The sequence below is a fragment of the Amyelois transitella genome, chromosome 4 (genome assembly GCF_032362555.1).
Source record: "Amyelois transitella isolate CPQ chromosome 4, ilAmyTran1.1, whole genome shotgun sequence".
NCBI lineage: Eukaryota > Metazoa > Arthropoda > Insecta > Lepidoptera > Pyralidae > Amyelois > Amyelois transitella.
Window position 1 is genome coordinate 2,708,638 of NC_083507.1, and position 23,763 is coordinate 2,732,400.

At 34.6% G+C, this 23,763-nt stretch overlaps 1 protein-coding gene across 2 annotated transcripts in view; it reads right to left on the reverse strand.

Moving 5' to 3' along the window:
• Nucleotides 1–8,582: 8,582 nt before the first annotated feature.
• The window catches only part of LOC106129331 (protein obstructor-E), a 37,833-nt gene continuing 22,652 nt past the window's right edge, over nucleotides 8,583–23,763 (reverse strand). Inside the window, exons 3-7 of one of the 2 annotated variants that reach the window (XM_060954603.1) lie at nucleotides 19,804–20,043; nucleotides 18,022–18,210; nucleotides 11,572–11,783; nucleotides 11,133–11,190; nucleotides 8,583–9,978 (exon numbers count right to left, since the gene is read on the reverse strand). In XM_060954603.1, coding sequence (XP_060810586.1) covers nucleotides 9,905–9,978; nucleotides 11,133–11,190; nucleotides 11,572–11,783; nucleotides 18,022–18,210; nucleotides 19,804–20,043 — 773 coding nt within the window. In that variant the 3' untranslated portion in view covers nucleotides 8,583–9,904. The remainder of the gene's footprint in view (nucleotides 9,979–11,132; nucleotides 11,191–11,571; nucleotides 11,784–18,021; nucleotides 18,211–19,803; nucleotides 20,044–23,763) is intronic. The other variant, XM_013327861.2, reaches the window with a different exon arrangement.

Genomic DNA, 23,763 nt, shown 5'->3' on the forward strand with positions numbered 1-23,763 from the left:
TCATGCCAAGTTTCAAGTTTATAAACCCAAGGAATAAGATTTTTCATAGAAACGTTTTTACCCCTTTTCCCCCCCTTGGGGGTTGAATTTCCAAAAATCCTTTCTTAGTGCTCCCCTACATATCCCAAGGAACCTACATTCCAAATTTCAGCTGTCTACGACCAGTAGTTTCGACTGTGCGTTGTCTGTCAGTCAGTCACTCAGTAACGGAAGAGTTTTATATATATAATATAGATTTTCAATATAATTTTTTTATTTTGTGGTAGGAGCCATCAGTGTATTTATAGGCAAGCATTGAAAAGCCTCTATTCCTTCCGATCCGCCGCACTCAGCTAACTTTTAACTTAAACAAAACTTATTTTAAGCGGAATTTGAAGTTTACAGCAGTTCAGTAAGCATAACAGGTCGATCAACTTATGAGAAATAGAACAAAATACATATAGGTACAAATCCCATTGAAAATTTTGTACCTAAGTAGTTGCCTTACGCAAAAAAGAAATTAAGATTGGCAATATTGCACGTGGCGCAACACACACTTGGCCATTTTTTCAACAGCTTAAAGTGCGTAATAATGACAGAGAAAGAGATAGATATACCTATAATATTATAGTCCTTGTCAGATTCACCGAAAATCCCCTGGGTTTCGAATGTGAACCAATCAGATAAATTGAACGCCTGTATTGGCTTGTATGTTTAGACTTTGATCAATTTCATTATTAAAACATCCACCGCAACATATGCATAAGGTACATATATAGTACCTAATATCCAAAGAAATTAATATGATAAGACAATTGCTACTCTTTCAATTCTTATTTCTATCAGTTAAATGTAGTGTTTTTGCATTAGAGGCCTTAAAAGCTGGGCTTTGTAGACCCCGCGGTCTTTATAGAATTAAGTGAAAATTGATATTAAATTGACTTCGGATTCTTCTTGTAGGCGATAGGCTCATTTTTTAAAATCTCAATTCCATCATTCAGCCATATAGCTGAAAAAAGGCATATCTTTCTATTTTTTCAAGACTGTTGGCTCTGTCTACTCCGCAATATGTAGACGCGTGATTATAAGTATGTATGTACATACATACATACATAAAATAACGTCTATATCCATTCCGAAGAAGACAGAGCCAACAGTTTTCAAAAGTCTGATAGGCCACGTTCAGCTGTTTGGCTTAATGACATACATAGTATGTATGTCATAGTTCTTAATAGGACCACTTCTTGTTTTCTTTTATTATAATATGATTTCAATTTCGTATTAATTCGGGGAAGTCTAAGCGAAAGGTCAGGTTATTCTCTGTTACGACTAGATTCTTGGTGTTATATATAACAGGTACATAAAGACTTTTAGTATAATTTATAAGTTAGCACTCCAGAAATTAAATATTCATACTTACAGACCACTCTAAAAGTGTTCACTCTCGCATTTTTCACTGAATATTTAAAGCCTCGCTTAACTAAGGAGACTGTTGTGGCGATTAATGAATTAGTCGACTTTTCAAGTCGCTTGATTTAAAAACCTTTCTATTGTATAATAAAATTTTGATGAATTAAATCAAATGCCTTAGGAACTATAAAGCGCATACATTAGCAAAGATTAAGATTATGTTAATATGGTACTTAGCTAAACAAATAGCTGGTTAGAAGAAAAAAGGAAAATAAAAATTTGCTCAATCGGTAACTCTTTAATTTCTTCCCACCCTAGAGATTGCTTTAGCGATAAGTCCGCCTTTGTACCTCATAACCCGTGTTTTTGTTCTGTATTTTCTTTTTCTTATATACTTATCTCTTGATATGGGTAAAATTCAACTTGCAAGATTTGATTACTAAAACTCATTGGAGTGGGTGAAACTATGTATTGATATTGACGATTCTAAATGCTTATACCCCCCCAGTCTCATCTTCCATTACATGAACTTCGATATTCGGCTAGGGGCACAATATATAGACCATATTTTAATGTTCCTTGCTTTATTGGCTACCAAACATAGATGTATTATAAAACAACATCTCAAACTTGATCCATACTACCAAACTAAGAAATATGTGTCAGGAAACCCTTTCCGCTTTTAGTCATATGAATCTTCAATTCGTGGCTATTTGTGTGAAAACTCAGTTTGTGTGAAAACTCCATTTATATGGATGACACGTTCGACGCGGCGTCCCCAATTCGAAGGTCGGCCAGTGAATGGAAATTGATGTTTAAACTAGCTGTGTCCGCGGTTTTGCTTGCCATCTGAATTTGGCTTACCTTTAGATATGTAAACATAGAGGTAAAAAGTACTGGTACTTGTTGAAAACTCTTTCTCCTGGCATTAGTCTCGGTTACAACCTCTCTAGAGAGGAGCCCGGGGTGCGCTTTTGATCATGATCCCGGATTGGGTAAGTCAGGTTATTATTTTTTACACGAATCAATTCTCATTTTACCCCCGCAACCTATGCAGGTGAACTGATTGGATCATGGTTACTACGGATAAACAATCATCCTGGATAGGCAAAGCCTTTTTATACAATGAATTAATACCTACCCTTAGTCGCTTTCTGCAACATCCATTATGATGAAAATATTTCTTGAGCATTGTAAAAAAAATTAAAAACATAAAAATGCTTTGGAAATTTTTAAGAAATTAACGAACTTTAAATTTTACTCTCGTTTTCCTTTTCATTATTTATTAAAGTCACTTATTCAATATTTAACACAGACTCAATATGAAATATCTATTAAAAAGTACCTTTGAACAAGTACCTACTAACACAAGCACAGCGCGAAATAATCAAATTGACATGTGCATTTTGTACATACTTAAATGAAATTGATATTTTAAACACACTCCTCAATTATAGAAAGCCCAAAATGAAATAAAAAAAATACACTAACATATACAATAACTTTCATCATATGGCATTAAGTAAGGCCGGGGCTCCGCCCGCGTAAAGTCTTTATTTGTTTATCAGAAAGATTGTTTTTTTACATCTTCTTATTTAAATCACTGCCCGATTTAAATAAGAAGATGTAAAAAAACAACGTTAACTTTCACATTTATAACATCAGTATGAATAACGTGTACGCGTAGCTCCGCTAATTCTAACCAATATACCTTTAACCGTCCAAATTGTCAGCAAAAAACTAACATAAGTTAACCTTATATCACACACATATCTGAAGGTAAATAAAGTTAGAGACAATATAGACATTTCTATCTTCAGTACTTGTAAGCCATAGAGTACGTTTCCCCTTCTATAAATATTTATGGAACTTTACAAGATATTATGAGCGACGGAACCTGAGGGCGGAACTCACAAGGGCTGCGAAAGTTCTGACAGATATGAGTTCTGTCTCAAGGGACATTCTTATGAACTCCTTAAAGGTTCTCTGAGTTGGAGAAAAACTTGCGAATTCTTATTTATATTCAGGTGAAGGACAATAACGTAAAGTATAGAAGCTTATAATAGAGTGTTCTGATTTTTCCTCTGATTAGGTTATAATATTTACTGAATAAGAATCGGTCGAGAATATGTTGTAATTATTGAAATCGGAAAAGATCCAATACATTATTTCAATATCTATACATACTCACTTAAGTGACAGGTTGCTAGCCCAATGCCTTATAGAAAAAGTTTATAATCTCTTTCTTTGATTGACTTTTACAGTCTTCTATTTATTTTATTTATTTTATTTATTTATTAAGGTACACATACAGACAGATTACAGAATTGCATTATTATCCTTAGGAAATGTATATATAATGAACAAGTAAAATGTCCAACTTTAGTGTACACAGCATGATCATGTAAAATGAGTCATTAACAGAACATGAATTCAAACAACAAGACATTAAAACAAAAACAACGAAGTAGCTCAGAAAGTTATCAGTTATTCGTGAGAATAATAACAGCTCCTTCACTACCAGCTCAGTAGGTATGGAAGCTTCAATAAATGTAGGAATTTTGGGGCGAATTGGTTATTTTCTAATTTTTATACATACTTACTGAAGTAGGTACATACATTGCCAGGCACGTGCAAATGTGAAATATCTGAAAAGTACCTACACTACTTCTTTCGCTTCATCCGCATTCATGTCTCAACTTGCAAGTTCTTTTATGGCATCCATTTTCTTCCTTAATTTATTATTATTCATAGGTTGGTGAATAAATGTAATAATATAGTTATTAAGTAGGTAGACTATAGGACAAATCATACAGACTGTGTCAGCCTCGAGACTTGTGTTACGAGACACTAACTCAATGATACTATATTTCATAATAAAACCTTCTAAAGATAAATATACAAAACCCAGTTTAAATAGAAAAAGTTCGTTTCTCATCATGCCCTGGCAGGGATTCGAACCCGGGACCTACTGTATCACAGAGAATCTTACTACCGCTACGTCTCAAAGTCCGTCAAATTATTTGATGCTATTAGCTCGTATGAGTTGTTACCGAGTATTACCTACTTGTATGAGAAGCAGGTGCGGCAACTAATCAATTCCGTTATTTTGCGCTTTGTTACCCCTGAACAGTTTTACAGCTGAAAGTGTATTTTGGGAGACAAACGCTAGTATAAATATTTGAATTAATTAAGTCTAGTTAGATTTAAAATTATGATTCTAAGTAGGTAACTTTATGTATAAGTTAGTATGTCTACTAATACATACCCTAATAAATGTTTGCAACATCCAAAAGGGTAAATATGAAGATCTGGTATAAAAATTTAAGACCTTGTTGTACCTACTCATTTTAGGCAAATAAAAATTTGAATTTGAAAAAAATAAATATAGTATTAGTTTAAATATCTGATACTACTCTTAAAAGGTGAAACTTATTAAGCAGACAAAGTATTTTTTTAATCAGCGGGCCACTAACTTATGTTTATACTCGATTCGATGGATATCTGTTGATTTGATTTGTATAAAGAATGCATTAAAAATGGAAAAAAGCTTGTCCCTGATAAAAGAATACCCTGGTTCAAATCGATAAAACATTAATGATGATTGACATTAAGAGGGAGATGTGACAGGTTGTTATCCCATCGCTTAAAAGAAAAATTCCAAGTTTATAAGCCTTTGTTGATTGACCTTGGTCTAGAAACGGAGAGAAGATATAACATATGTCATGACATGTTCTTAATTGACTTTGCGAAAGACTAATACAATTAGGATTCTTCTTGTTGGCGATGTGCTACCAACCTGTCACTATTTGAATCCAATTCCATCATCAAACAGTACGGCTAAACATATGGCCTTTCAGTATTTCGAGACTGTTGGCTCTGTCTAACCTGCAACGGATAAAGACGCGATTATATGTACCTATAACTAGAGGCCGCCCGCGTCTTCGTCCGCATGGAAACCTTATCAATCCCGCGGGAACTCCATGATAAAAAGTAGCAAAAAAAATTCAAAAATTCAAAATTTTTTATTCATTATTATAGGATATTATTATATCGCTTAATAATTGTCGTATGGTTTAACAACTTGGTTGACGTCAAATAAATTACTTAAAAACTAAGTTTACTGCCGCTTCCAAGGCGTCAGTGCAGAAGAAGCGGTAACAAACTGCACTGCAGCATTTTATCCTTTATGTTATTCTGGGTCTTCAGCTACCTACATACCAAATTTTATCGTAATCGGTTCAGTAGTTTTTGCGTGAAAGAGTAACAAACCTCCATACTGACATACCCACAAACTTTCGCATTTATAATATTAGTAGGATGTATGACTGTATAATTCGTGTGTATATATACGCGCACGTTTGACAGCAGCGCAATTACCCCGGTAATGTGGTCACGCAGACCGCAATGACCGTTGAATCAGCGGTCAGTGCAGATGACAATCCAGCTTATATCCTTGGCAAATGATTTCCAACATACATAGGGTTACATTTACAACATAAAATTCAGAACAATATGTTGGATGATAATTTATGTAAAGGAATTACAATTCTATCAATAAGCCTTAGTATAGTTAAACGTGGCTTTGCAGTCTTTTCGAGACAGCTAACTCTATCTACCCCAAATAAGGGATAAAGAATGATTAAATGTATGTAGGTTGGCGGAAGGTTGGAGGTTGGCGCAAGGGAAAGATGACTCTGCCTATCCCTCCGTCATCACTCTCCTGACGTTCTTCATGTTCACATGGCAAAAGTTCGCAAAAACTAAAGTCAACTAAGTAAAGATAATGATATATCCGTACCTGCAAGTTTAATTAATTATAATAAGAAAATGTTTGAGAAACATCTTGGGTTCCCTCACACCTGGATCTCCATAAAGTTCCCAATTTATTGACGCCTGAAATTATCCGCTGAAATTAAACCTTGTAATTCTGGGACTATGGTTACAGAAAGAAAGACATACCTACCTACTTACATTCATTCATTCATACATATAATCACGTCTATATCCCTTGCGGGGAAGACAGAGCCAATTGTCTAGAAAGACTGATAGGCCACGTTCAGCTGATAGGCCCAAAGAAACCTATTGACAAACATTGCATTACTGTGTTAATCTGCTTGCAATGTATTTAATCTAATCTGAGTAAAGTCAAAGTTGGTACCTAATGTAGACTTATCTGTCTATGAATTACGGCTGCAGAATAAACCACGTATTTTTCATGAAGCAGGATATATCTTCTCATATCACTTATCTGAAGACTGAGCCGTAATTCAGAGGCGTTTTAATTTGCGGGCCACTCAGCAAACTCAACATTCAGCCAGATAAAATGAATTTCCACTTTTGTCCCTGTGATCTTCACGGTTTAAATAAGGTGCGAATTACAAGGATTTTTCCGCTGTGGATGATTGTTAGTTACTTTTTCTTATGAAAGAGTGCACCGACTGATTACAATTGACAACGTTCAACCCACTGGATCTAGAATTTGAATGTTTGACATGACTATGTTCTTTAGGGGTGCAATTTGGGAAAAGGGCTTCCCAAATTCAGGCTGGGTCCTGAATTTGGGAATTGCCCTATTGCCAAATTATCGCAGAGGCAAGCTCAGTTCAAACCACGTAGGTATACTCGTAGAATTTGAAATTTGGCATCTTTGTTTTCTGAAGGCACACTGAGTTCTGAATTTGGGATATTTTTTCCAAATTATCGCAGAGACAAAAAGGAATTTACTTTTTACGCCGTTGGGAGCTTATCACGGCTTTTCCTCGGAAAGGTTGGTAGAGACTACAATTTCCTGTTTGCCATGAGCCCTGATTTTTTTTTAGATTAATACATCATGGCAGTCGTCACTCTTCTAGCAAGTTCGTTATTTTAGCCCAAAATTGACGCAAGGAGTAGACTGAGACTTAGTTTTTACACTTGACAAATTCTGTTGAAGAAATAAACTTTTTATTATTTTATGATGCCTGCAGACATTATTGCCTCATCATTTTTCTAAATGAAAATTTATTTTACATCAACTTTTATGAAGATTTGATACTGATGTTTGCGACTCATGCACGTTACTTCTATATCACGTCAACTACCCGCTCAATCAATACGCTTCCATTACGTCAAATCCATCTACAACGCCCAAGAGTATTATGACCCAATTTTTTAGGCTCTATTTCTGAAATTGTGCCCATTTCGTTTTTACACAGCCATTATCAGAACCCTGGGGACATGCTCTTTTGTGATTGCCAAATCAAATTAACGAATGCGATATTGGATAAAAGGCTCGGCGCGCTTTGATTTTTTCATGAGCTTTGCTACTAGAAGGAGTGTTCTTTAAAAACAAACACAGCAAACATGTATTTGAAATATGATTTAGTGAAATTACTGACTGAATAGGTACGAAATAAAAGTGTTTAAAAACCAGTAACGTCTTCAAATTCAATAATTCAGTCGACCTATATTTATTATGTCATATTGAGAAACTGACTGACAGACATATTTTTTTACTACTTCTATTAACACGCGAACCTACAAGATTTTCAGTTTTTCAAGGGTGAAGGTGTGGACACAATGAAAAGTATATTAAAATATAAAAGAAAGATTTAAATTTTCAAGTTTCTGAGAAGGGCCATGAAAATAAAATCTGAGCAGCGACTGTTACCAATTACTTCGCATTAAAATATCGTGTTACGAACGAATAATGGCGGTAAAATTGCCCAAGACACAAGAGTCTTTGTAATTGGCGAAATTGTGGCCTAATGGAGGACGGTCTGTGTAATATTAGCTCATATTTAAGAAAACAATTTCCTAAAGCTGATACATTATATAATGGAAAGCTTCTGTAATGTGTAATTATTATAAATAGACTTGTTGACTTGTCGTGCCTTGTAGTTCTGGGCATTTTTGAATAGGATCACTCAGTCTCTCTTTTCTTTTATAAATACCTAAATATAAACGGGACCAAATCACACAGATTGAGCTAGTACCAAAGTAAATTCATCTTTTACGACATCCATCCAGTGCAATTACTATTTTCCAATACGAGTTAGGTCTTGCACGAAAGGTCATGGAGTCCTTTCGTGTAATTATAGTTGTATTTCTACCATTTACAAATCATCAAGATTTTAACTGAATCTCTGTCTACCATATAAGGTTAGTCATTATTATTAAATAACAAAAAGGGGTCACAAAATAAGCAAAAATACATCAAAAAATATTTACTATATTTAAAAACCTTATGCTATAAATATTGTCAATTTATTGAAGAAAATTAATTCAGATTCCTAATCAAACGGAGTTCTGTTATCAAAAGCCAATATAAATGGTGCTTAAAAATAAATGATTTTGGTTGGTTAAAAACATGTGATAGCAAACATGAAACTGGGGTCTTACTCTGAAACACCCTTCGAAGTAACGTAACGACATTTCGATTGAAAATTTGTATCGGGAACTCGAAATTGCCAAAGTTAAAATGGTTTTAGGCTACTGCCTGGAATTATAAGTGCATTGACGTTGTAGTGATTTATTTGGTTTCTGATAAACATGATTTTGTAGGTACTATGTTTATAAGAAGTTGTGGCCGTACATATTGTATTATATATATTATTACACGCGAATTTCAACGCCACCTAGGTACATAAAAGAATACTAAGCAGATTTTCACAAATGCCACGGGAATTATATTTTTTTTTACTAGGATGAGAAGTACCCCATGACCTTCTCCAGTCTTTTAATTAAATACACGCAAAATTTCAACATGGTTGGTACATTTGATTACTCTGAAGACACAACAAACAAACTTACTATCGCATTTGTTGGAAAAATTCATCATCTTATTCATCACAGTTTCAATGGATAATAATTTTCGATTCATTTGAGTATTTATTCTAGAAATAAGTACTTTACAATTATGAGTACAAACTAGTTACATGACTAAATATAGTTCTAAATAAACTTAATGAAGTATAATACTTCTACACTTATGAGCCCCGTTGATGTGACATGTTTAGATGTTGATTTTTGTAAGAATTTTTCTCAGCCTCAAAGAAATGTGTTGGAAAATACATGAATAACTTGAAAGAAAATATACTAGTCGCTTATTTTTTATAGTTAGAATGTTAAGTGTATTATTAGTTTTTAAGAATCAATAACTATAAGCTGAAGGAAAAGTTATTCTGCTCCATAATAACACAATATTACATTCGGTAATGAATGTTTAGACGAAATTGTAGAAAAAGAAAATATTTTCTTGTTATAAATACATTTCAACCTACTGAGCTGATAACACAATAAAAAACCCCTTGGTTCCTGCTTTACAGTTAAAAGGAATTAAAATAACAAATATCATTCAGAATTGTATCCATTTTCACATATAAACATACCACGATATCAATAGGGAGCTTAGAAACAATTCACATGGTGGGAAGGGGGTTTTGACTGACCAATCAGAAAGGAATAGTTTCCCAAGAATGTGAAAGTTAAAAGAAAGATCTAGAACATTCTAGAATACATGATAAGTTAGTTTCTAGGCCGTGGACGCCCAGGCTGAGCTTCTTGGTAGTCCTGTGCTTGCGCCGGTCGCTTTGACTGGTTTGGTGCCTGAAATTACAAGAAAGTAATCTTTATTTCCAATAAATTATTATTTATTTAATACTCAGTTTCGACCGAGGTTTACTCTCCTGAGATTTTCTTAAAATACTTTAATAAGGTGTTAGAGTTTTGTATAAACGTTTCAACATCGGTATCGGCACACAAAAAGTATTATTACCGCTCGCTTATTTTCCCAGGTTCAAATCATACCGCGGCCATGTACCAAACCAAATGAAAAAAAATCAGATAAATCTAAATAAGTGTGCTTGTTTTAACCGAGGCTCGTACGGCAACGTAAAAGATCGTAAGGAAACCGACACATTCAGGCAACTGGCAACCATGATCCATAATCCATGCTGGGCTAGACCCCATGCAAGATTGCAGAGGTCAGGCGTTATTACACTATATATATGACATACATACATATGGTCACGTCTATATCCCTTGCGGGGTAGACAGAGCCAACAGTCTTGAAAAGACTGAATGGCCACGTTCAGCTATTTGGCTTAATGATATAATTGAGGTTCAAATAGTGACAGGTTGCTAGCCCATCGCCTAAAAAAGAATCCCAAGTTTGTAAGCCTATCCCTTTATATAAGATACTTCATGTTAAAGCCCAACCTGCCCTTAAAAGGTATATATAAGGCGGTGAATAAGGGCTTCTGTCCAGAAAACGCATCCGGGACTAACGCCAGGGGGTGATGCTAAGTTGTTTGTGCCAAATTACATAAAACCTCAAAACATCAACACGCCAGAGGTTTTAGGAAAAAACGTGATAGCAATAAGTAAGAGCGAGAAAGAAATATTGAAATTCCTGTCACGGACATGCCACATTTTAGAGCTAATCCTAGTGCAAGTGTCTTTGTACCAAGTTACTAATCTTATAAAGAGAATATAGGACAATAAAACCCACAAGAAATTTGTGATATTCATGAAATGTGTAAAATTATGGAGAGTGGTATTAATAATATCCTATGAAAATATACAAAGATAAATGCTTAATTTACCTTTGTACATTTACATAGGTCATTTGCAACATACCTAGCGGTCTCTGGAAGCCAAGATAAAACATAGCTTTTGTGTTTATCAATTCGTGATTAATTATAAAAGTAAATAAGATTGTGAATCAGTATTTTTGTTATATGTATTTTTTGTAAACGTACGTCTTTTTGCTTCCCGATACATGATGACCCCTGGTCGAAGACCTTGTGGGTAACGAACCTTAAAACAGAGTATTGTAAAGTATAAAAAAATCTATTGACTTAAAACGAAATTCTCCTCGGAACTGTAATGAAACATTTATAGTTAGGGCCAAAACATGTACTTTGAGTCCCACTTGATCAATCCACAAAGCTAACTATCATAAGATCTATACAATAAAACGCTTTTTAGGAAATAGTCAGTTTATCATTATGAATTGCTTCATATTGGTTTTCATTTTCCAAGCTTCGCTCAGGTAGAATGTTTTAGTAAAAAGCAGGCTATGATTTATTATCAAAAGTGTAATCTGTCTCTGTTCTACAAAATCTTAGTTTATGGATTTATTCGTGAACAAAAACCAATATTTACTCTTTATACTAACTACTTAAACATAAATCTTACCGGTCTATTCTCCTCTTCTTCCGGTGGGGGTGGCGTGGTGGTAGGGATGTCACAGTCCTCAGTGGGAGGCACCACACACCTCAGGGACCTCCTGTCGAACACCAACATGGCGGGGCACCTCTGCAGGCGAGGGTACCCGCCCTGACATTGCCAGTAACGGTTGCAGGACTTGCCGAGTGGAACATTGCCGTTGGGGTCTTCATTGCACAGCGCTGCAAAAGTAATAATATAGACTTCAATATGCGACTAGTGGGATAGACAGAATTTGAGTAGGTTTTAGGTTAGGATGGGTTACCATCATAATTTGTATGTACGTTTAAAATGTTATTCCACTTATACGACACTCTTAGATTATTACATAGAAATTTATATTTCTTAACAAGATTTTATCTTTATAATTTAATCTTTTTCCTTTCCTATACTAATGAACGAGCGATTTTTATGTATATTATACTCGAAAAAAATCGATCCAGCTGGGTCACGCTTCCGGGAAAATTAGTTTAAATGATATTTTCACCCAATATCTTCTCATGGTATTTTAGTTGACAAGTACGTTGTTCATTGGGTAAGATCATTTTTAAATAAAATTTATTGGTAATTTCAAGCCAAACTGTTTTTAACAAAAAAAAAGAAAACAAGCGTGTCACCAGAATTTAGGTACTTTGAGTATTTAATTTGAGTGAAATTCTTAAAATAGATTTTTACTTCATTGCAAAATGGGTAATAAAGTGATGAAATGTAATATGAGCGGTATGTAGAATGGCAATAACCCTTTAATACTTACTCAGACAAATAAAAGCCTACGGTAACGTGATGCGGAATTTTTACGTCATTTCCCAATTTGAGACAGCTTTGTTATTAGGGGGAATTACCGGGATAAAGCTGTCTTTGTAAACGTATTTTCAGTTTTTACGCAAGAATAAAAATGGACTACCTTATTTTATATAACAAAAAAAGATTCAAGAATAAAGGTTCTTATATGTATGTGATGAGCAATCAGTCACTATTTGAATCTCAATTTCTTCCTTTGTTTTTCCGATGCTTGGTCTCTATTTACTTTATAGATATGTTATTATTACTAGCGCAAAATTTTTATATTAAGTCACTGTCAAAATCTGAAGATGACTTCATTGGGAAAAAGCCAAATTACTTAACATTAAAATACAAACTAGCTCTCATAATACAATCGCATACAATTGGTCATTGAAGCTTCTCAAAGTCTGTTCGGAATCTATAATGACTAGGGAGTCTTCGACGAATTCCACAACTTCGCGCCGGAGTATCTTGATAAACTATTCAATATAGTTTAATGTTGTGACTAGTTTCTAAGTGAATCTGATGAGTAATCTAAAGCCTTTCATGCTGTGGTTGGCCTAAAGATTTTGTTAGCACAAATGGAAACAACTGAGTAAGCAGGTCTGAAAGATAAAGTAAAGAAACTAGGCGTGGGCGTTGCTGAAATTGGATGTAACTTTGAGCACGCTACTCACAAGAGGAGGAATCTTAATATTAAATTGATTTATTTTCAAGCCAAAGTAGGCATTATTTGATTTTGCGTGCACCACCTTAGGCCTTATATTGTCTGGTGGTAACAGACAGATTGAGATTAAACGCACACAAAAAAAAAAAGCTTACGGGAATGAAAAAGTAAACGAGATTATTGATATTAAGCGGACAGAGAATGTGGGCATATTAGACAAAGGTATATAAACCTTATCATTACCGAACGATTACCGAACTGCTAGTCGTGAAAATATCTTTCATGGAGCGATGAAAGGAAATAAGAGAGGATTCCAACACAATTGGGAAAAAGAATGAAATAATTCGCATAACTTCTCGGGCGCGTACTAAATCTTGCAAAGGGATAAAAATAATTATCTACTTATAAAAGTATGCTAATCTTTCAAAAATTAAGTCTTCTTCTTTTCTACCTGACGTAAGTTCCTATTACATTCAATGTCACCTCTCTGATGTGGAGAGGAGCAAAGGTTGCGCCTTTGACCATGATGAGGATTGGGTAAGTCAAGATTTACACAAAGCGACTCCAGTCTAACCCCCGCAAAGTCTAAACCACTAAACGTAAACGTCCGCTACGTATCGCTATAAGAGTTCTCTGGCAACCTTTAGAAGTAAGCAACAAGTAAATAAAATTATAACAAATTCTAATTATTACCCTTAATGAACATTGAATACTACTACTCTTTCTTTAACATACCTGTTCAAACATAACTAATATTCAAATATTTAAAACAACGAATTAAGCCATTATAAGAACATCGCAAAGCAATTAACTGCATTACATAAGAGAATTATTTGGGTCGATACTTTTATGGACGATTTTTACATTCGTGTAAGAATCGTGTACGTAAGAATACATGTTTATCAAGTTGCCAAATACAGTAACATGTTATTGCAAAAATGTAGTGACCCGTAGTTAAGCATCGATGTTACACTGTATGGTAGTTAAGGTACATACATACATACAATCACGTCGATATCCCTCGCGATTAAGGTTTTAATTCGTTTTCAATTTTAATTATGATGTTATAAATCACTTCTTTATAAATGAAAGTAATTTAATTATAAGTCTCGTTCTGCGGTCAATTAGTTACCTTTTCCACTAAACATAGTACATGTGATGGATTAATTATGTGCAGACCTATCACAGCCCATAAAATCAATAAATTTACAAGTTCTTTAGAGAATAAAATTTGCGCAGTAACTTACACGGGCAGCGATCCTAATGGTCATTATAATAAGTTATTTACTACCATTTCAGACGCGTACTCTAAAACATTTATACAAAAGAAACGGAAATGCAATAATAACTTTAAATTCAATGAATGGGCTACTGTTGGCATCTACAAAAGTAGAAAGACTTTGTACGATTTATATGCCCAAAAACAGTATCGATTTGAAAGGGGCTTCGTAGACCATGTTAGGAATTATTCAAAAATTTTCAAAAAAGTATGTCTACATGCAAAATCTTTGTTCATTAAAAACAAAATAAGTAATGCTCCTAACAAAACAAAGAAAACCTGGAGTGTTATAAACAAGGAAACTGGTAGAAGTAATTTTAAAGAAAATATTAATGAAATTAAATTTAATGATAGGAAAATTACCTCTACAACAGAAATAGTAAATTTATTTGAACATTTTTTTACAAATATACCGTTGGAATTAACTTCTAATATTGACTCATGCCCTAATGAAGCTGAAATACTACTTAAAAATAATGTCAGCATTTGCAGTTCCAAATTTAAATTCTTAAATATTGACCCTACTGACATTATTAATACCTTTAAAGAACTTAATCTGAAAAAGTCTGAGGATTATTGGGGTATGTCGGCTGTTGTGATATGTCATATTATAAATATTATAGCTGGGGACTTAGCATATATATTCAATAATTGTGTTGACCAAGGGATATTTCCAAATTTAATGAAGTATAGTAAACTAATTCCATTATTCAAGAAAGGTGAAAAATCAGATCCTGGTAATTATAGACCAATCTCAATTTTACCAATTTTGAGCAAGGTGTTCGAGAGAATCATGCTTAATCAAATGCAGCGTTACTTTAAGTCTAATAAATTATTTCATAGTCAGCAATACGGCTTTACTGAGGGGAAATGTACAACAGATGCAGGTGTGGCTCTTGTCACTCATATTCTCAATGCATGGGAAGACTCACAGGATGCCATCGGAGTGTTTTGCGATCTGACCAAAGCATTTGATTGCGTAGATCATAGAACTCTTCTGCTCAAGCTCGCTCATTACGGGTTCGATACTGCTGCCGTTGAACTAATTAAATCATATCTTAGTGATAGATTACAGACGGTAGATTTAAATAATACAAAATCGAAAGGAGCGACGGTAAAAATTGGGGTACCGCAAGGTTCCATTTTGGGACCTTTTCTCTTTCTGATATATATCAACGACCTGCCTTGCATGATTGAGAAACAGACTGGCATCGTGTTGTTTGCAGATGATACGTCACTAATTTTTAAAATGAACCGCCGTAGCGAAATCTGTGATGATGTGAATAGCACTTTAGCCGCCATCTCTAACTGGTTTACAATCAACAACTTACTGTTAAATGCAAATAAGACCCAATGCATTAAGTTTACACTTCCTAATGTGCGGCAGGCAAATGTGGATATTAGTATAAGTAGTAAAAGATTAGATTTTGTTGATAGTACTACTTTCTTAGGAATAACATTAGATTCAAATTTGAAATGGCATGCTCACATTTTAAAACTTTCTAAAAGGCTTAGTTCTGCAGCATACGCTATTCGTCGTATTAGGCATTTGACGGATGTGGCAACTGCTAAGCTAGTATATTTTAGTTATTTTCATAGTTTAATGTCATATGGTCTACTGCTTTGGGGATCAGCAGCAGACATACAAACTATTTTCATTTTACAAAAAAGGGCAATTCGATATATCTACGGTCTTAAACAAAGAGATTTTTTCAAAAATCTAAATATTTTAACTTTGCCCTCCCAATACATATTCGATAACATCATGCATGTTAGGAAAAACTTAGACTCTTTCAAAAAAGTAGGTGAATGTACTAGTAGATCACTGCGGAACAATTACAAGTTGTCGATCCCAGCACATCGGCTGGCTAAGGTAGGGAAATCATTTCTGATTAATTGTATAAGATTTTATAATAAATTACCAAAAAGTGTTCTTGAAATGAATGATAGAAAATTCAAACAGTATATTAAAGTTGAGCTTTGTAGGAAAGCCTATTACAGCACGGATGATTATATTAATGATAAACATGTGTGGCCCGAGCTGGACATAATGGCCTCTTAAATGCGTGTGTATTTTTGACATGATCTTGACATAATTTGTACAGTATGTACATATTTTATTTTATATTTATTTTATTTGACGAAATATTCATATTGACATAATCAGTTCTACATTCATACATGTTTTTTAATGTAGACAATGTGCATTCGTCCACGATTTAGATTTAAGAGATCTATATTTGTAAATTGACGTCCTATGAAAATGCTGCAGTGTAGTTTGTTCCGCCGCTTCTTCTACACATGCGCTTTGGAAGCGGTAGTAGTTATAATTAGATTTAAGTTATGTGACGTCAATAAGTGATACCTTGTATCCAATTTTGAAAATAAATCTATTCTATTCTGTTCGGTATAAATATAAATTAAAAAATGTCTGTAAGTACCTACTTAAATTAATTATTAAAGGAACGAACTGTTTAATGTAAGGAAGGTATTAACGCAGATACTATTTACTGACAGAATTCAGCAATTTAGGTAGGCTTTATAAGATTTCTACATTAATAGGTATTTTGTTATTAATGAGAATTAGACAAACATATAGTCATTCAAGACTATTCGATTATCTTTTGTTTATAGTTGTTGACATATGAATGAATGCCCTAAATCGATTAAATACAATAATTTCGATTTCATCTGTCAACGGCTTAACGTTGTAACCGACCAGTATCAATTAAGAGTTACATAAAAGAACAACGATTAACGAACCTATTATGCTATTATACGCTTTATTGCGTTCAACAGTTAGGGTGAAAGTTGCGTGATGATTGATGAGTGAAACGCTTGCCATTCATGATCGATTATTGAACGAAAATTGTTCGCGAATGAATGAGGACGTCATTAGTGTAATGATCTTGATAATGAAGTTAAAGTGTATTGGCCATTGTATAGTTAATCGTGGTAAGGTAAGTACATACCAACATGTAATGTGTTATGACTCTTAAGTTAGGTATCGATTGTCGGTTGCTTTATTGGCATTAATATAATCTTGTTTGGTGTTTGACGTAACGGCACGTCGATTTCGTGAGTCCCGAAATTGTATATTTTTATAAAATATGTATGTAATTATTACGTGAAACAGAAACGTAAACATATGTATATACATATAATCACATCTTCATTACGTGCCGGCTTATCCAACCAAGAGTCTAGAAAAGACTGATAGGCCACGATCAGCTGTTAGGATTAATGATAGTATTGGGACCCAAATAGTGGTAGCGGTTGCCAGCCCAAAGCCTAAAATAACCCCAACTTTATAAGCCTTATCCCTTAGTCGCCTTTAATGACATCCAAAGAAAAGGGACGGAGTTGGAGTGGTCATATTTTCTATTGGTGCCGGGAACCACACGGCACCTGACTGACTTACCATTCCGAGATCGGGTCTTTGGGCAACCCACGGGCTCCACACAATAGCGAGGAATACGCAACCAAGACAAAAATCAGGAGATTAAAGACTATGGACACTTTGTGCAATGAAGACAAGTTTCAAGACCTGTCACTATTTGAATCTCAATTCTATCACTAAGCCAAACAGCTGAGCGTGGCCTATCGGTCTTTTCAAGACTGGTGGCCCTGTCTACCCCGCTAGGGACATAGACGTGATCATATGTATGTATGTAAGACAAGTTTGACTCACGATGCTTCTGACACCCGTCAACATTTTCCGGCCAGTCGCAGGAGTGTGCGTTCTCATTGTACAGCAGGCCTCCGATGCACAGCTGTTCGGTGGCGGTTCCATTCCAGCATGTCCAGTATCTGGTGCAGGAGGTCTCGTGGCCGAAGATGCCGTACAGCCAATCACAATGCTCCGTTCCGATTGGCGGATCTGCAATGGTGGAAAATGCAAATTGATTGGTTGAAGTGGATTGGAAAATAAACGTGTTGGTGGTAGTTTCTTGTCGGAGAGTTCGCAAGAATGTGCTGATTATGAATTGTGACCTTATATCTTCCCCGTAAAGGCTGAAGATTTATTTGGTTTGAAGTCGACTTTAGTGGTAACAACTAACGCTGTTGTAATTATAAGCATTATGAAATGATAACTTCCAGAACCTTTGTTATAATATCACAGGACCCAAAACCTTATTTTACTAAATTCGTTAATTCCTTTCAATATTTTCTTCAACAAAATAATAATATATGGGAACTGGCGGTTACGCAGTTATATATAACGCCATTGTTTTCTTAGTATATATACTAAGAAAGGCGTTAATTCCCTAATGAGATATATAAGAAAAGGGTTAAACAGATCGAAACGGGAACCTCATTTCTATAGGAATGGAAAAAAAAGTGCCGTGTGGTTCCAGGCACCAATACAAAAAAGAATAGGACCACTCCATCTCTTTCCCATGGATGTCGTAAAAGGCGACTAAAGGATAGGCTTATTTATTTATTTATTTATTTATTTACGCCAAAAATACAACGGTAGTAGTACACCTCTTACAGTATTTGGCAAGGAATTCTTATAAGTATAACAAAATAAAATAAAACCTTGACAGTCTTCACAACTAAAAGGACAAATAATAAGTACCTATACTATGGGTATGAAACAAAGAAGTAACTTACAGAAACAAACAAGTTGAAGTAGTTTCACCTTTCTCACAAAATAACAAAAAATTTCTTATAATCATATTCCATCCATCCACATAAATATCACAATCAGGATGTTGATTTAAGAATGCGTTAAGGCTCGTGAGCATGCGACAGAGAGGGGATTGCGCATGCGATATGGTGCGCGTGGTCGGAGGTGCAAACAAACGTTGCGGCTGACTTGCCCGCTGCAGTAATCGTCGATTTGGTACAGATAGACGATTAATTAAGTTATGGAGCTGAATGTCGTTAAAATAACCTCGTATTATTTTTAAGGATATGATTAATTGACCTAGATCTCTACGTACTTTTAATGAATTCAAGCCTAAAATACCTAGAAGAAATAATGTGGGATATAAAAAATGGATAGTATCCATGCAAACGTTTATAAAAGTAACGCAGGAAAGCCTTCTGAACTTTTTCAATCATAAGTGTGTAGTAGTCTTCATGTGGATTCCATACACAGCTACTTGACTCAAGCTTACTACGTACAAGTGCAAAATACAAAAGTTTTATTGCATGTGGATTTTGTAAATCTCTCGAATTTCTTAAAACAAATCCAAGACGCCTGAAACTTTCTTTAACCAAAGATGAAATATGGTTGTGAAAAGTTAATTTGGTGTCAAATGTTACACCAAGGTCTTATAAAATTGCGATCCTTTTTTTAGGCGATGGGCTAGCAACCTGTCACTATTCTGATCTCAATTCCATCATTAAGCCGAGGAGCTGAACGTGGCCATTCAGTCTTTTCGGGACTATTGGCTCTGTCTACCCCGTAAGGGATATATACGTGACTAAATGTATGTATGTGGAAAAAAAAATATATACTCACTTATTTGCACTTTAGGATATTCACAATAGTTAGACCGCCACGGATAGTCGCAGCCTTCTGTGACTCCACGATGCTTCCCGGCGAAGACCAATCCGTTGGGGCAGTCGTATTGTATTGACTGGCCGTTGTCGCACTCCCAGTATTTGTCGCAGTACTTGTCGTCAGCGACAACACGCGACTTTGTCTTGCACGGGTCTTCGACTTGCGCGCTGGACGTTAGAGCCAATATAGTCAGGAGTACTGTTGACAAAAAGAAAAAAAATGTGTAAAACAAAAAAGTTTCTAAATTAAATTCATGGATAAAAAGCGTGGTCGTTTAATTTTCTCGTTATGTACCTATAGTCTCGGAAGTCAAAATAAATATCATTTGTAAGGCATTACATAGAGCTAATTTATATTCTTAAAAGATTTGCTTTCGAAAATTCTTATTGTTTTTCTTAAAATGACAAAAGGAAAAATGTAATGTACCTAAGTATTACAGTTGTTATTTTATAATAAAACCAATTAGAATTTTTATATTTTATGTCCTTAAAAGCGAAAGGAAATCTTTTTTGAAACGTTCATTTGAAGTTTCAGTACTTTCGCAAAAGTCAGATGAAAGGTCCCGAAGTTCTGTAATTTGGGAACTCGAAAGTTTTACAAAGAATCCTAAATGAAAGACAATACATAAGCAGGTTTATATATTTAATGTCAGGTAAGAACTTGGGATTATTCTTTAGGGCGATGTACTAGCAACCTGTTACTATTTAAATCTCAATTTCATTGTTTTAAGCTGCATATGGCTTTTCAGTCTTATAAATTCTGTTTGTTCTGTCTACCCCGTATGAAATAAAGTCGCAATTATGTATGATTACATAATTGAAATGGGCCATTCTATTTCTTTCCCATGGATGTCGTAAAAGGCGACTAAGGGATAGGCTTATTTACTTGGGATTCTCCATTTAGGCGATGAGCTAGCAACCTATCACTATTTGAATCTTAATTCTATCATGAAGCCAAACAGCTGAACGTGGCTTATCAGTCTTTCAAGACTGTTGACTCTGTCTACCCCACTTAGTTCCACCTAGTTCTGAATGATGCGCTTTGTCTGTTCCGTTACACAGTAACTACTAGAATACCACACGGCTAACTTCAAGACTTATTATATCTAAAGGAAACAGTGTATTGCAGTCAAAAGTGTCTCCATTAATGAAATGTCACGGATCATTTAATTTTATGAACAGTTCGTGACGGGGAATAAACTGACAAATATTTCGCTGGCCATTAAACGTATCGGTAACGTGGAGGTAAACAACAGGAGTCGACATAGTATATGTATATACCGTGGCAAAAATCTAAGATGGGTATTACGTGTGTTCGGATATTGATATTGTTCCTTGTTGTTAGTGTAGTTTAATTTTTTGTTGTTATTTTATTCTAATCATCAATACTATTTTTGAGTGGGTCGGTCACAATAAAAACACCAGATTTTCAGAACTTTATAGGCGTGTCTTGTCTGGTCGTCGTCTTCTCGTCAAATTGATACTTAGTCCTTTTTTTTACTAATATATCAGTCAGTTTTATATGTCTAAATGTCAAGTCTGAGAGTATGTCTGTCAGGAGGTTGAACGGCCGCAACAGTAGTTAGATAAGTCATACAATGAACGTGAGGACTGTAAAAAATGTGTAAAAGATGGCTGCTTTCGATTTATACAGCACTGAAATACACCTATTAAAAGTCTGTACAGAATCCTGATACCTTGACTTGTCATGTATTTTGAAAATGTACATTCGCCTGTAAAGAAACTTGATATACTTTATATATAAACCGAAACCATAGAGCGGTCAAGTCCCTGCAGGCTACGGCACACGAGTACAAAAATGAATTTTAATAAAATATTTTAGAAAGGCAACCCGGCAGTGCGACGTCAATTTGTCTGCTCTTTGCACTATGACGTCAACGACGATCGGTTCCCAGACAGCCACAGAAACGCAGTACCAATATCTGCGCAGACGACAGTTATTGTTCTTAAGGCACTAAAGAGGAGAACAACCTCAATTTAACGTTTTAATTTCGAGGAATACTTTTGTTTTCAACAAGCGACAGAGTTATTTTATTAACAGTGTTTGATCTTATTTCTTATTATTTTATTTTCTTAAAGTATACTGAGTTTTGTGTAACCACAATTAGTTCCTACATATACATATTACTTTAGGTATAACTTGATTTTGCTTCGAGTCTGCTTCCTATTTCTGAAATGACTAAGAATGTTCCTATTTACAATTAAAATTTTAGCGAAAGTGGTTCATGAAAATGATAGTTTACAATTTTGCAATTTGTTATTGCATATTATTTAGTATTATTTGTTATTGAATATTATTTAGTGTTATTCTGTGTGAAAAATAAAAACAATAAAGGCGAGAAGTGAAGGGAACTGGGAGCCTACGTCAAAGTCAAAAGTTATAAGAGGAAGCCAAATTACAAATGAGGGTAGTTCAGGAAACTGAAGGGTTTGACCTTTTACATTTCAATATTGGTCCGTTGATGAATTGAATAATAAAAGCACTTGGTTTTTGTGGCTTATGCTTTTGGTAAAAGTTAAGTTTTAGGATTGCTTGTTTTAAAGTTAAGAGTTGAAAAGATACCTAGTGAGCGTAAGTATGTATGTATCTACAATAAATACTCTCCACTCCATCTCGTCCCCATGGATGTCGTAAAAGGCGACTAAGGGATAGACTTATAAATTTGGGATTCTTCATTTAGGCGATGGGCTAGCAACCACTCACTATTTGAATCTCAATTCTATCATATAGCCAAAGAGCTGAACGTGGCCTATCGAGTCTTTTCAAGACTGTTGGCTCTGTCTACCCCGCAAGGGATAAAAACGTGATTATATGTATGTATGTATGTGCAATATATAACTACTTATCGCTGAATGCGTTTTATTGAAAAAATGTGTTCGTTAATGTTTATAAAACAATTGAAGTTGTTTTCCTAGTGTTATTCTATTAAACACAATTATTGCTACAATAGGAAGAACTTTCACCGACTGACATAACTTGTGTAACATTAATTAAAAAGAATAGTTTTAAGACACACGGTCAGTTTGACTAACGTTGTAGAACGAATTGTTTTTATAGCTGTAATTTTATAGCATTTGTGTAACAGATAGCCTTAGAAATTGTGTTTTATTTTTTTTTTAATTGCAACCAATTTAGGTTTATTGGTTAAAGAACCAATTTGAGAGTTCTTAATTATCTATACTAATATTATAAAGTTGAAGAGATTGTTTGTTTGAACGCGCTTATCTCAACAACTTTGGTTCGAATTAAAAAGTTCTTTTTGTGTTGAATTTGGGCATCATGGAAGCCCTCAAGGATGAATAATTTTCCCCGATTTTTTTCACATTCTCCATTATTTCTTGATGCCTAAAATAATTTTTTCCATGATGCCCAAAATAACTTTACCACGCGAACGAAACGCGGGCGCAGCTAGTACCTTTATAAAAGCTTTCAAATTCAGCTATTTAAAATTGATAAGTATTTAATATTGATACATATGCGTATTAAATGCGTGTAAATTTTCAGTTACTCAATGTATAAAGAGACCATTATTTCTACAATAACTGAAAAATTCACATAAAACTTCTACTCTCTTTTCTTTTTACATTAGTGATAAGTCCGCCTTTGTACCATCTCTGTCTCTTGTGCTGTTTTGTATGTTATACTCTTAGGGTGCAATAAAGATCTATAATAATTATCTATCTGTCTATCCCTACGTTTAAAAAAATTGTGTATATTATATTATAATTATTATTTTAATATATTAACTTGGCGTAAAAAAAAATTACTGTACAAATAGTAAATGTTCTAGATATTTGTGCTTGCCTGTACTTTCAATGTCACAAGTTGACCTGCGCTTGCGCAACTGGGAAGCGCTTTCGCCGCTGACATAATGCTCGCAATAGACAATGCAATGTT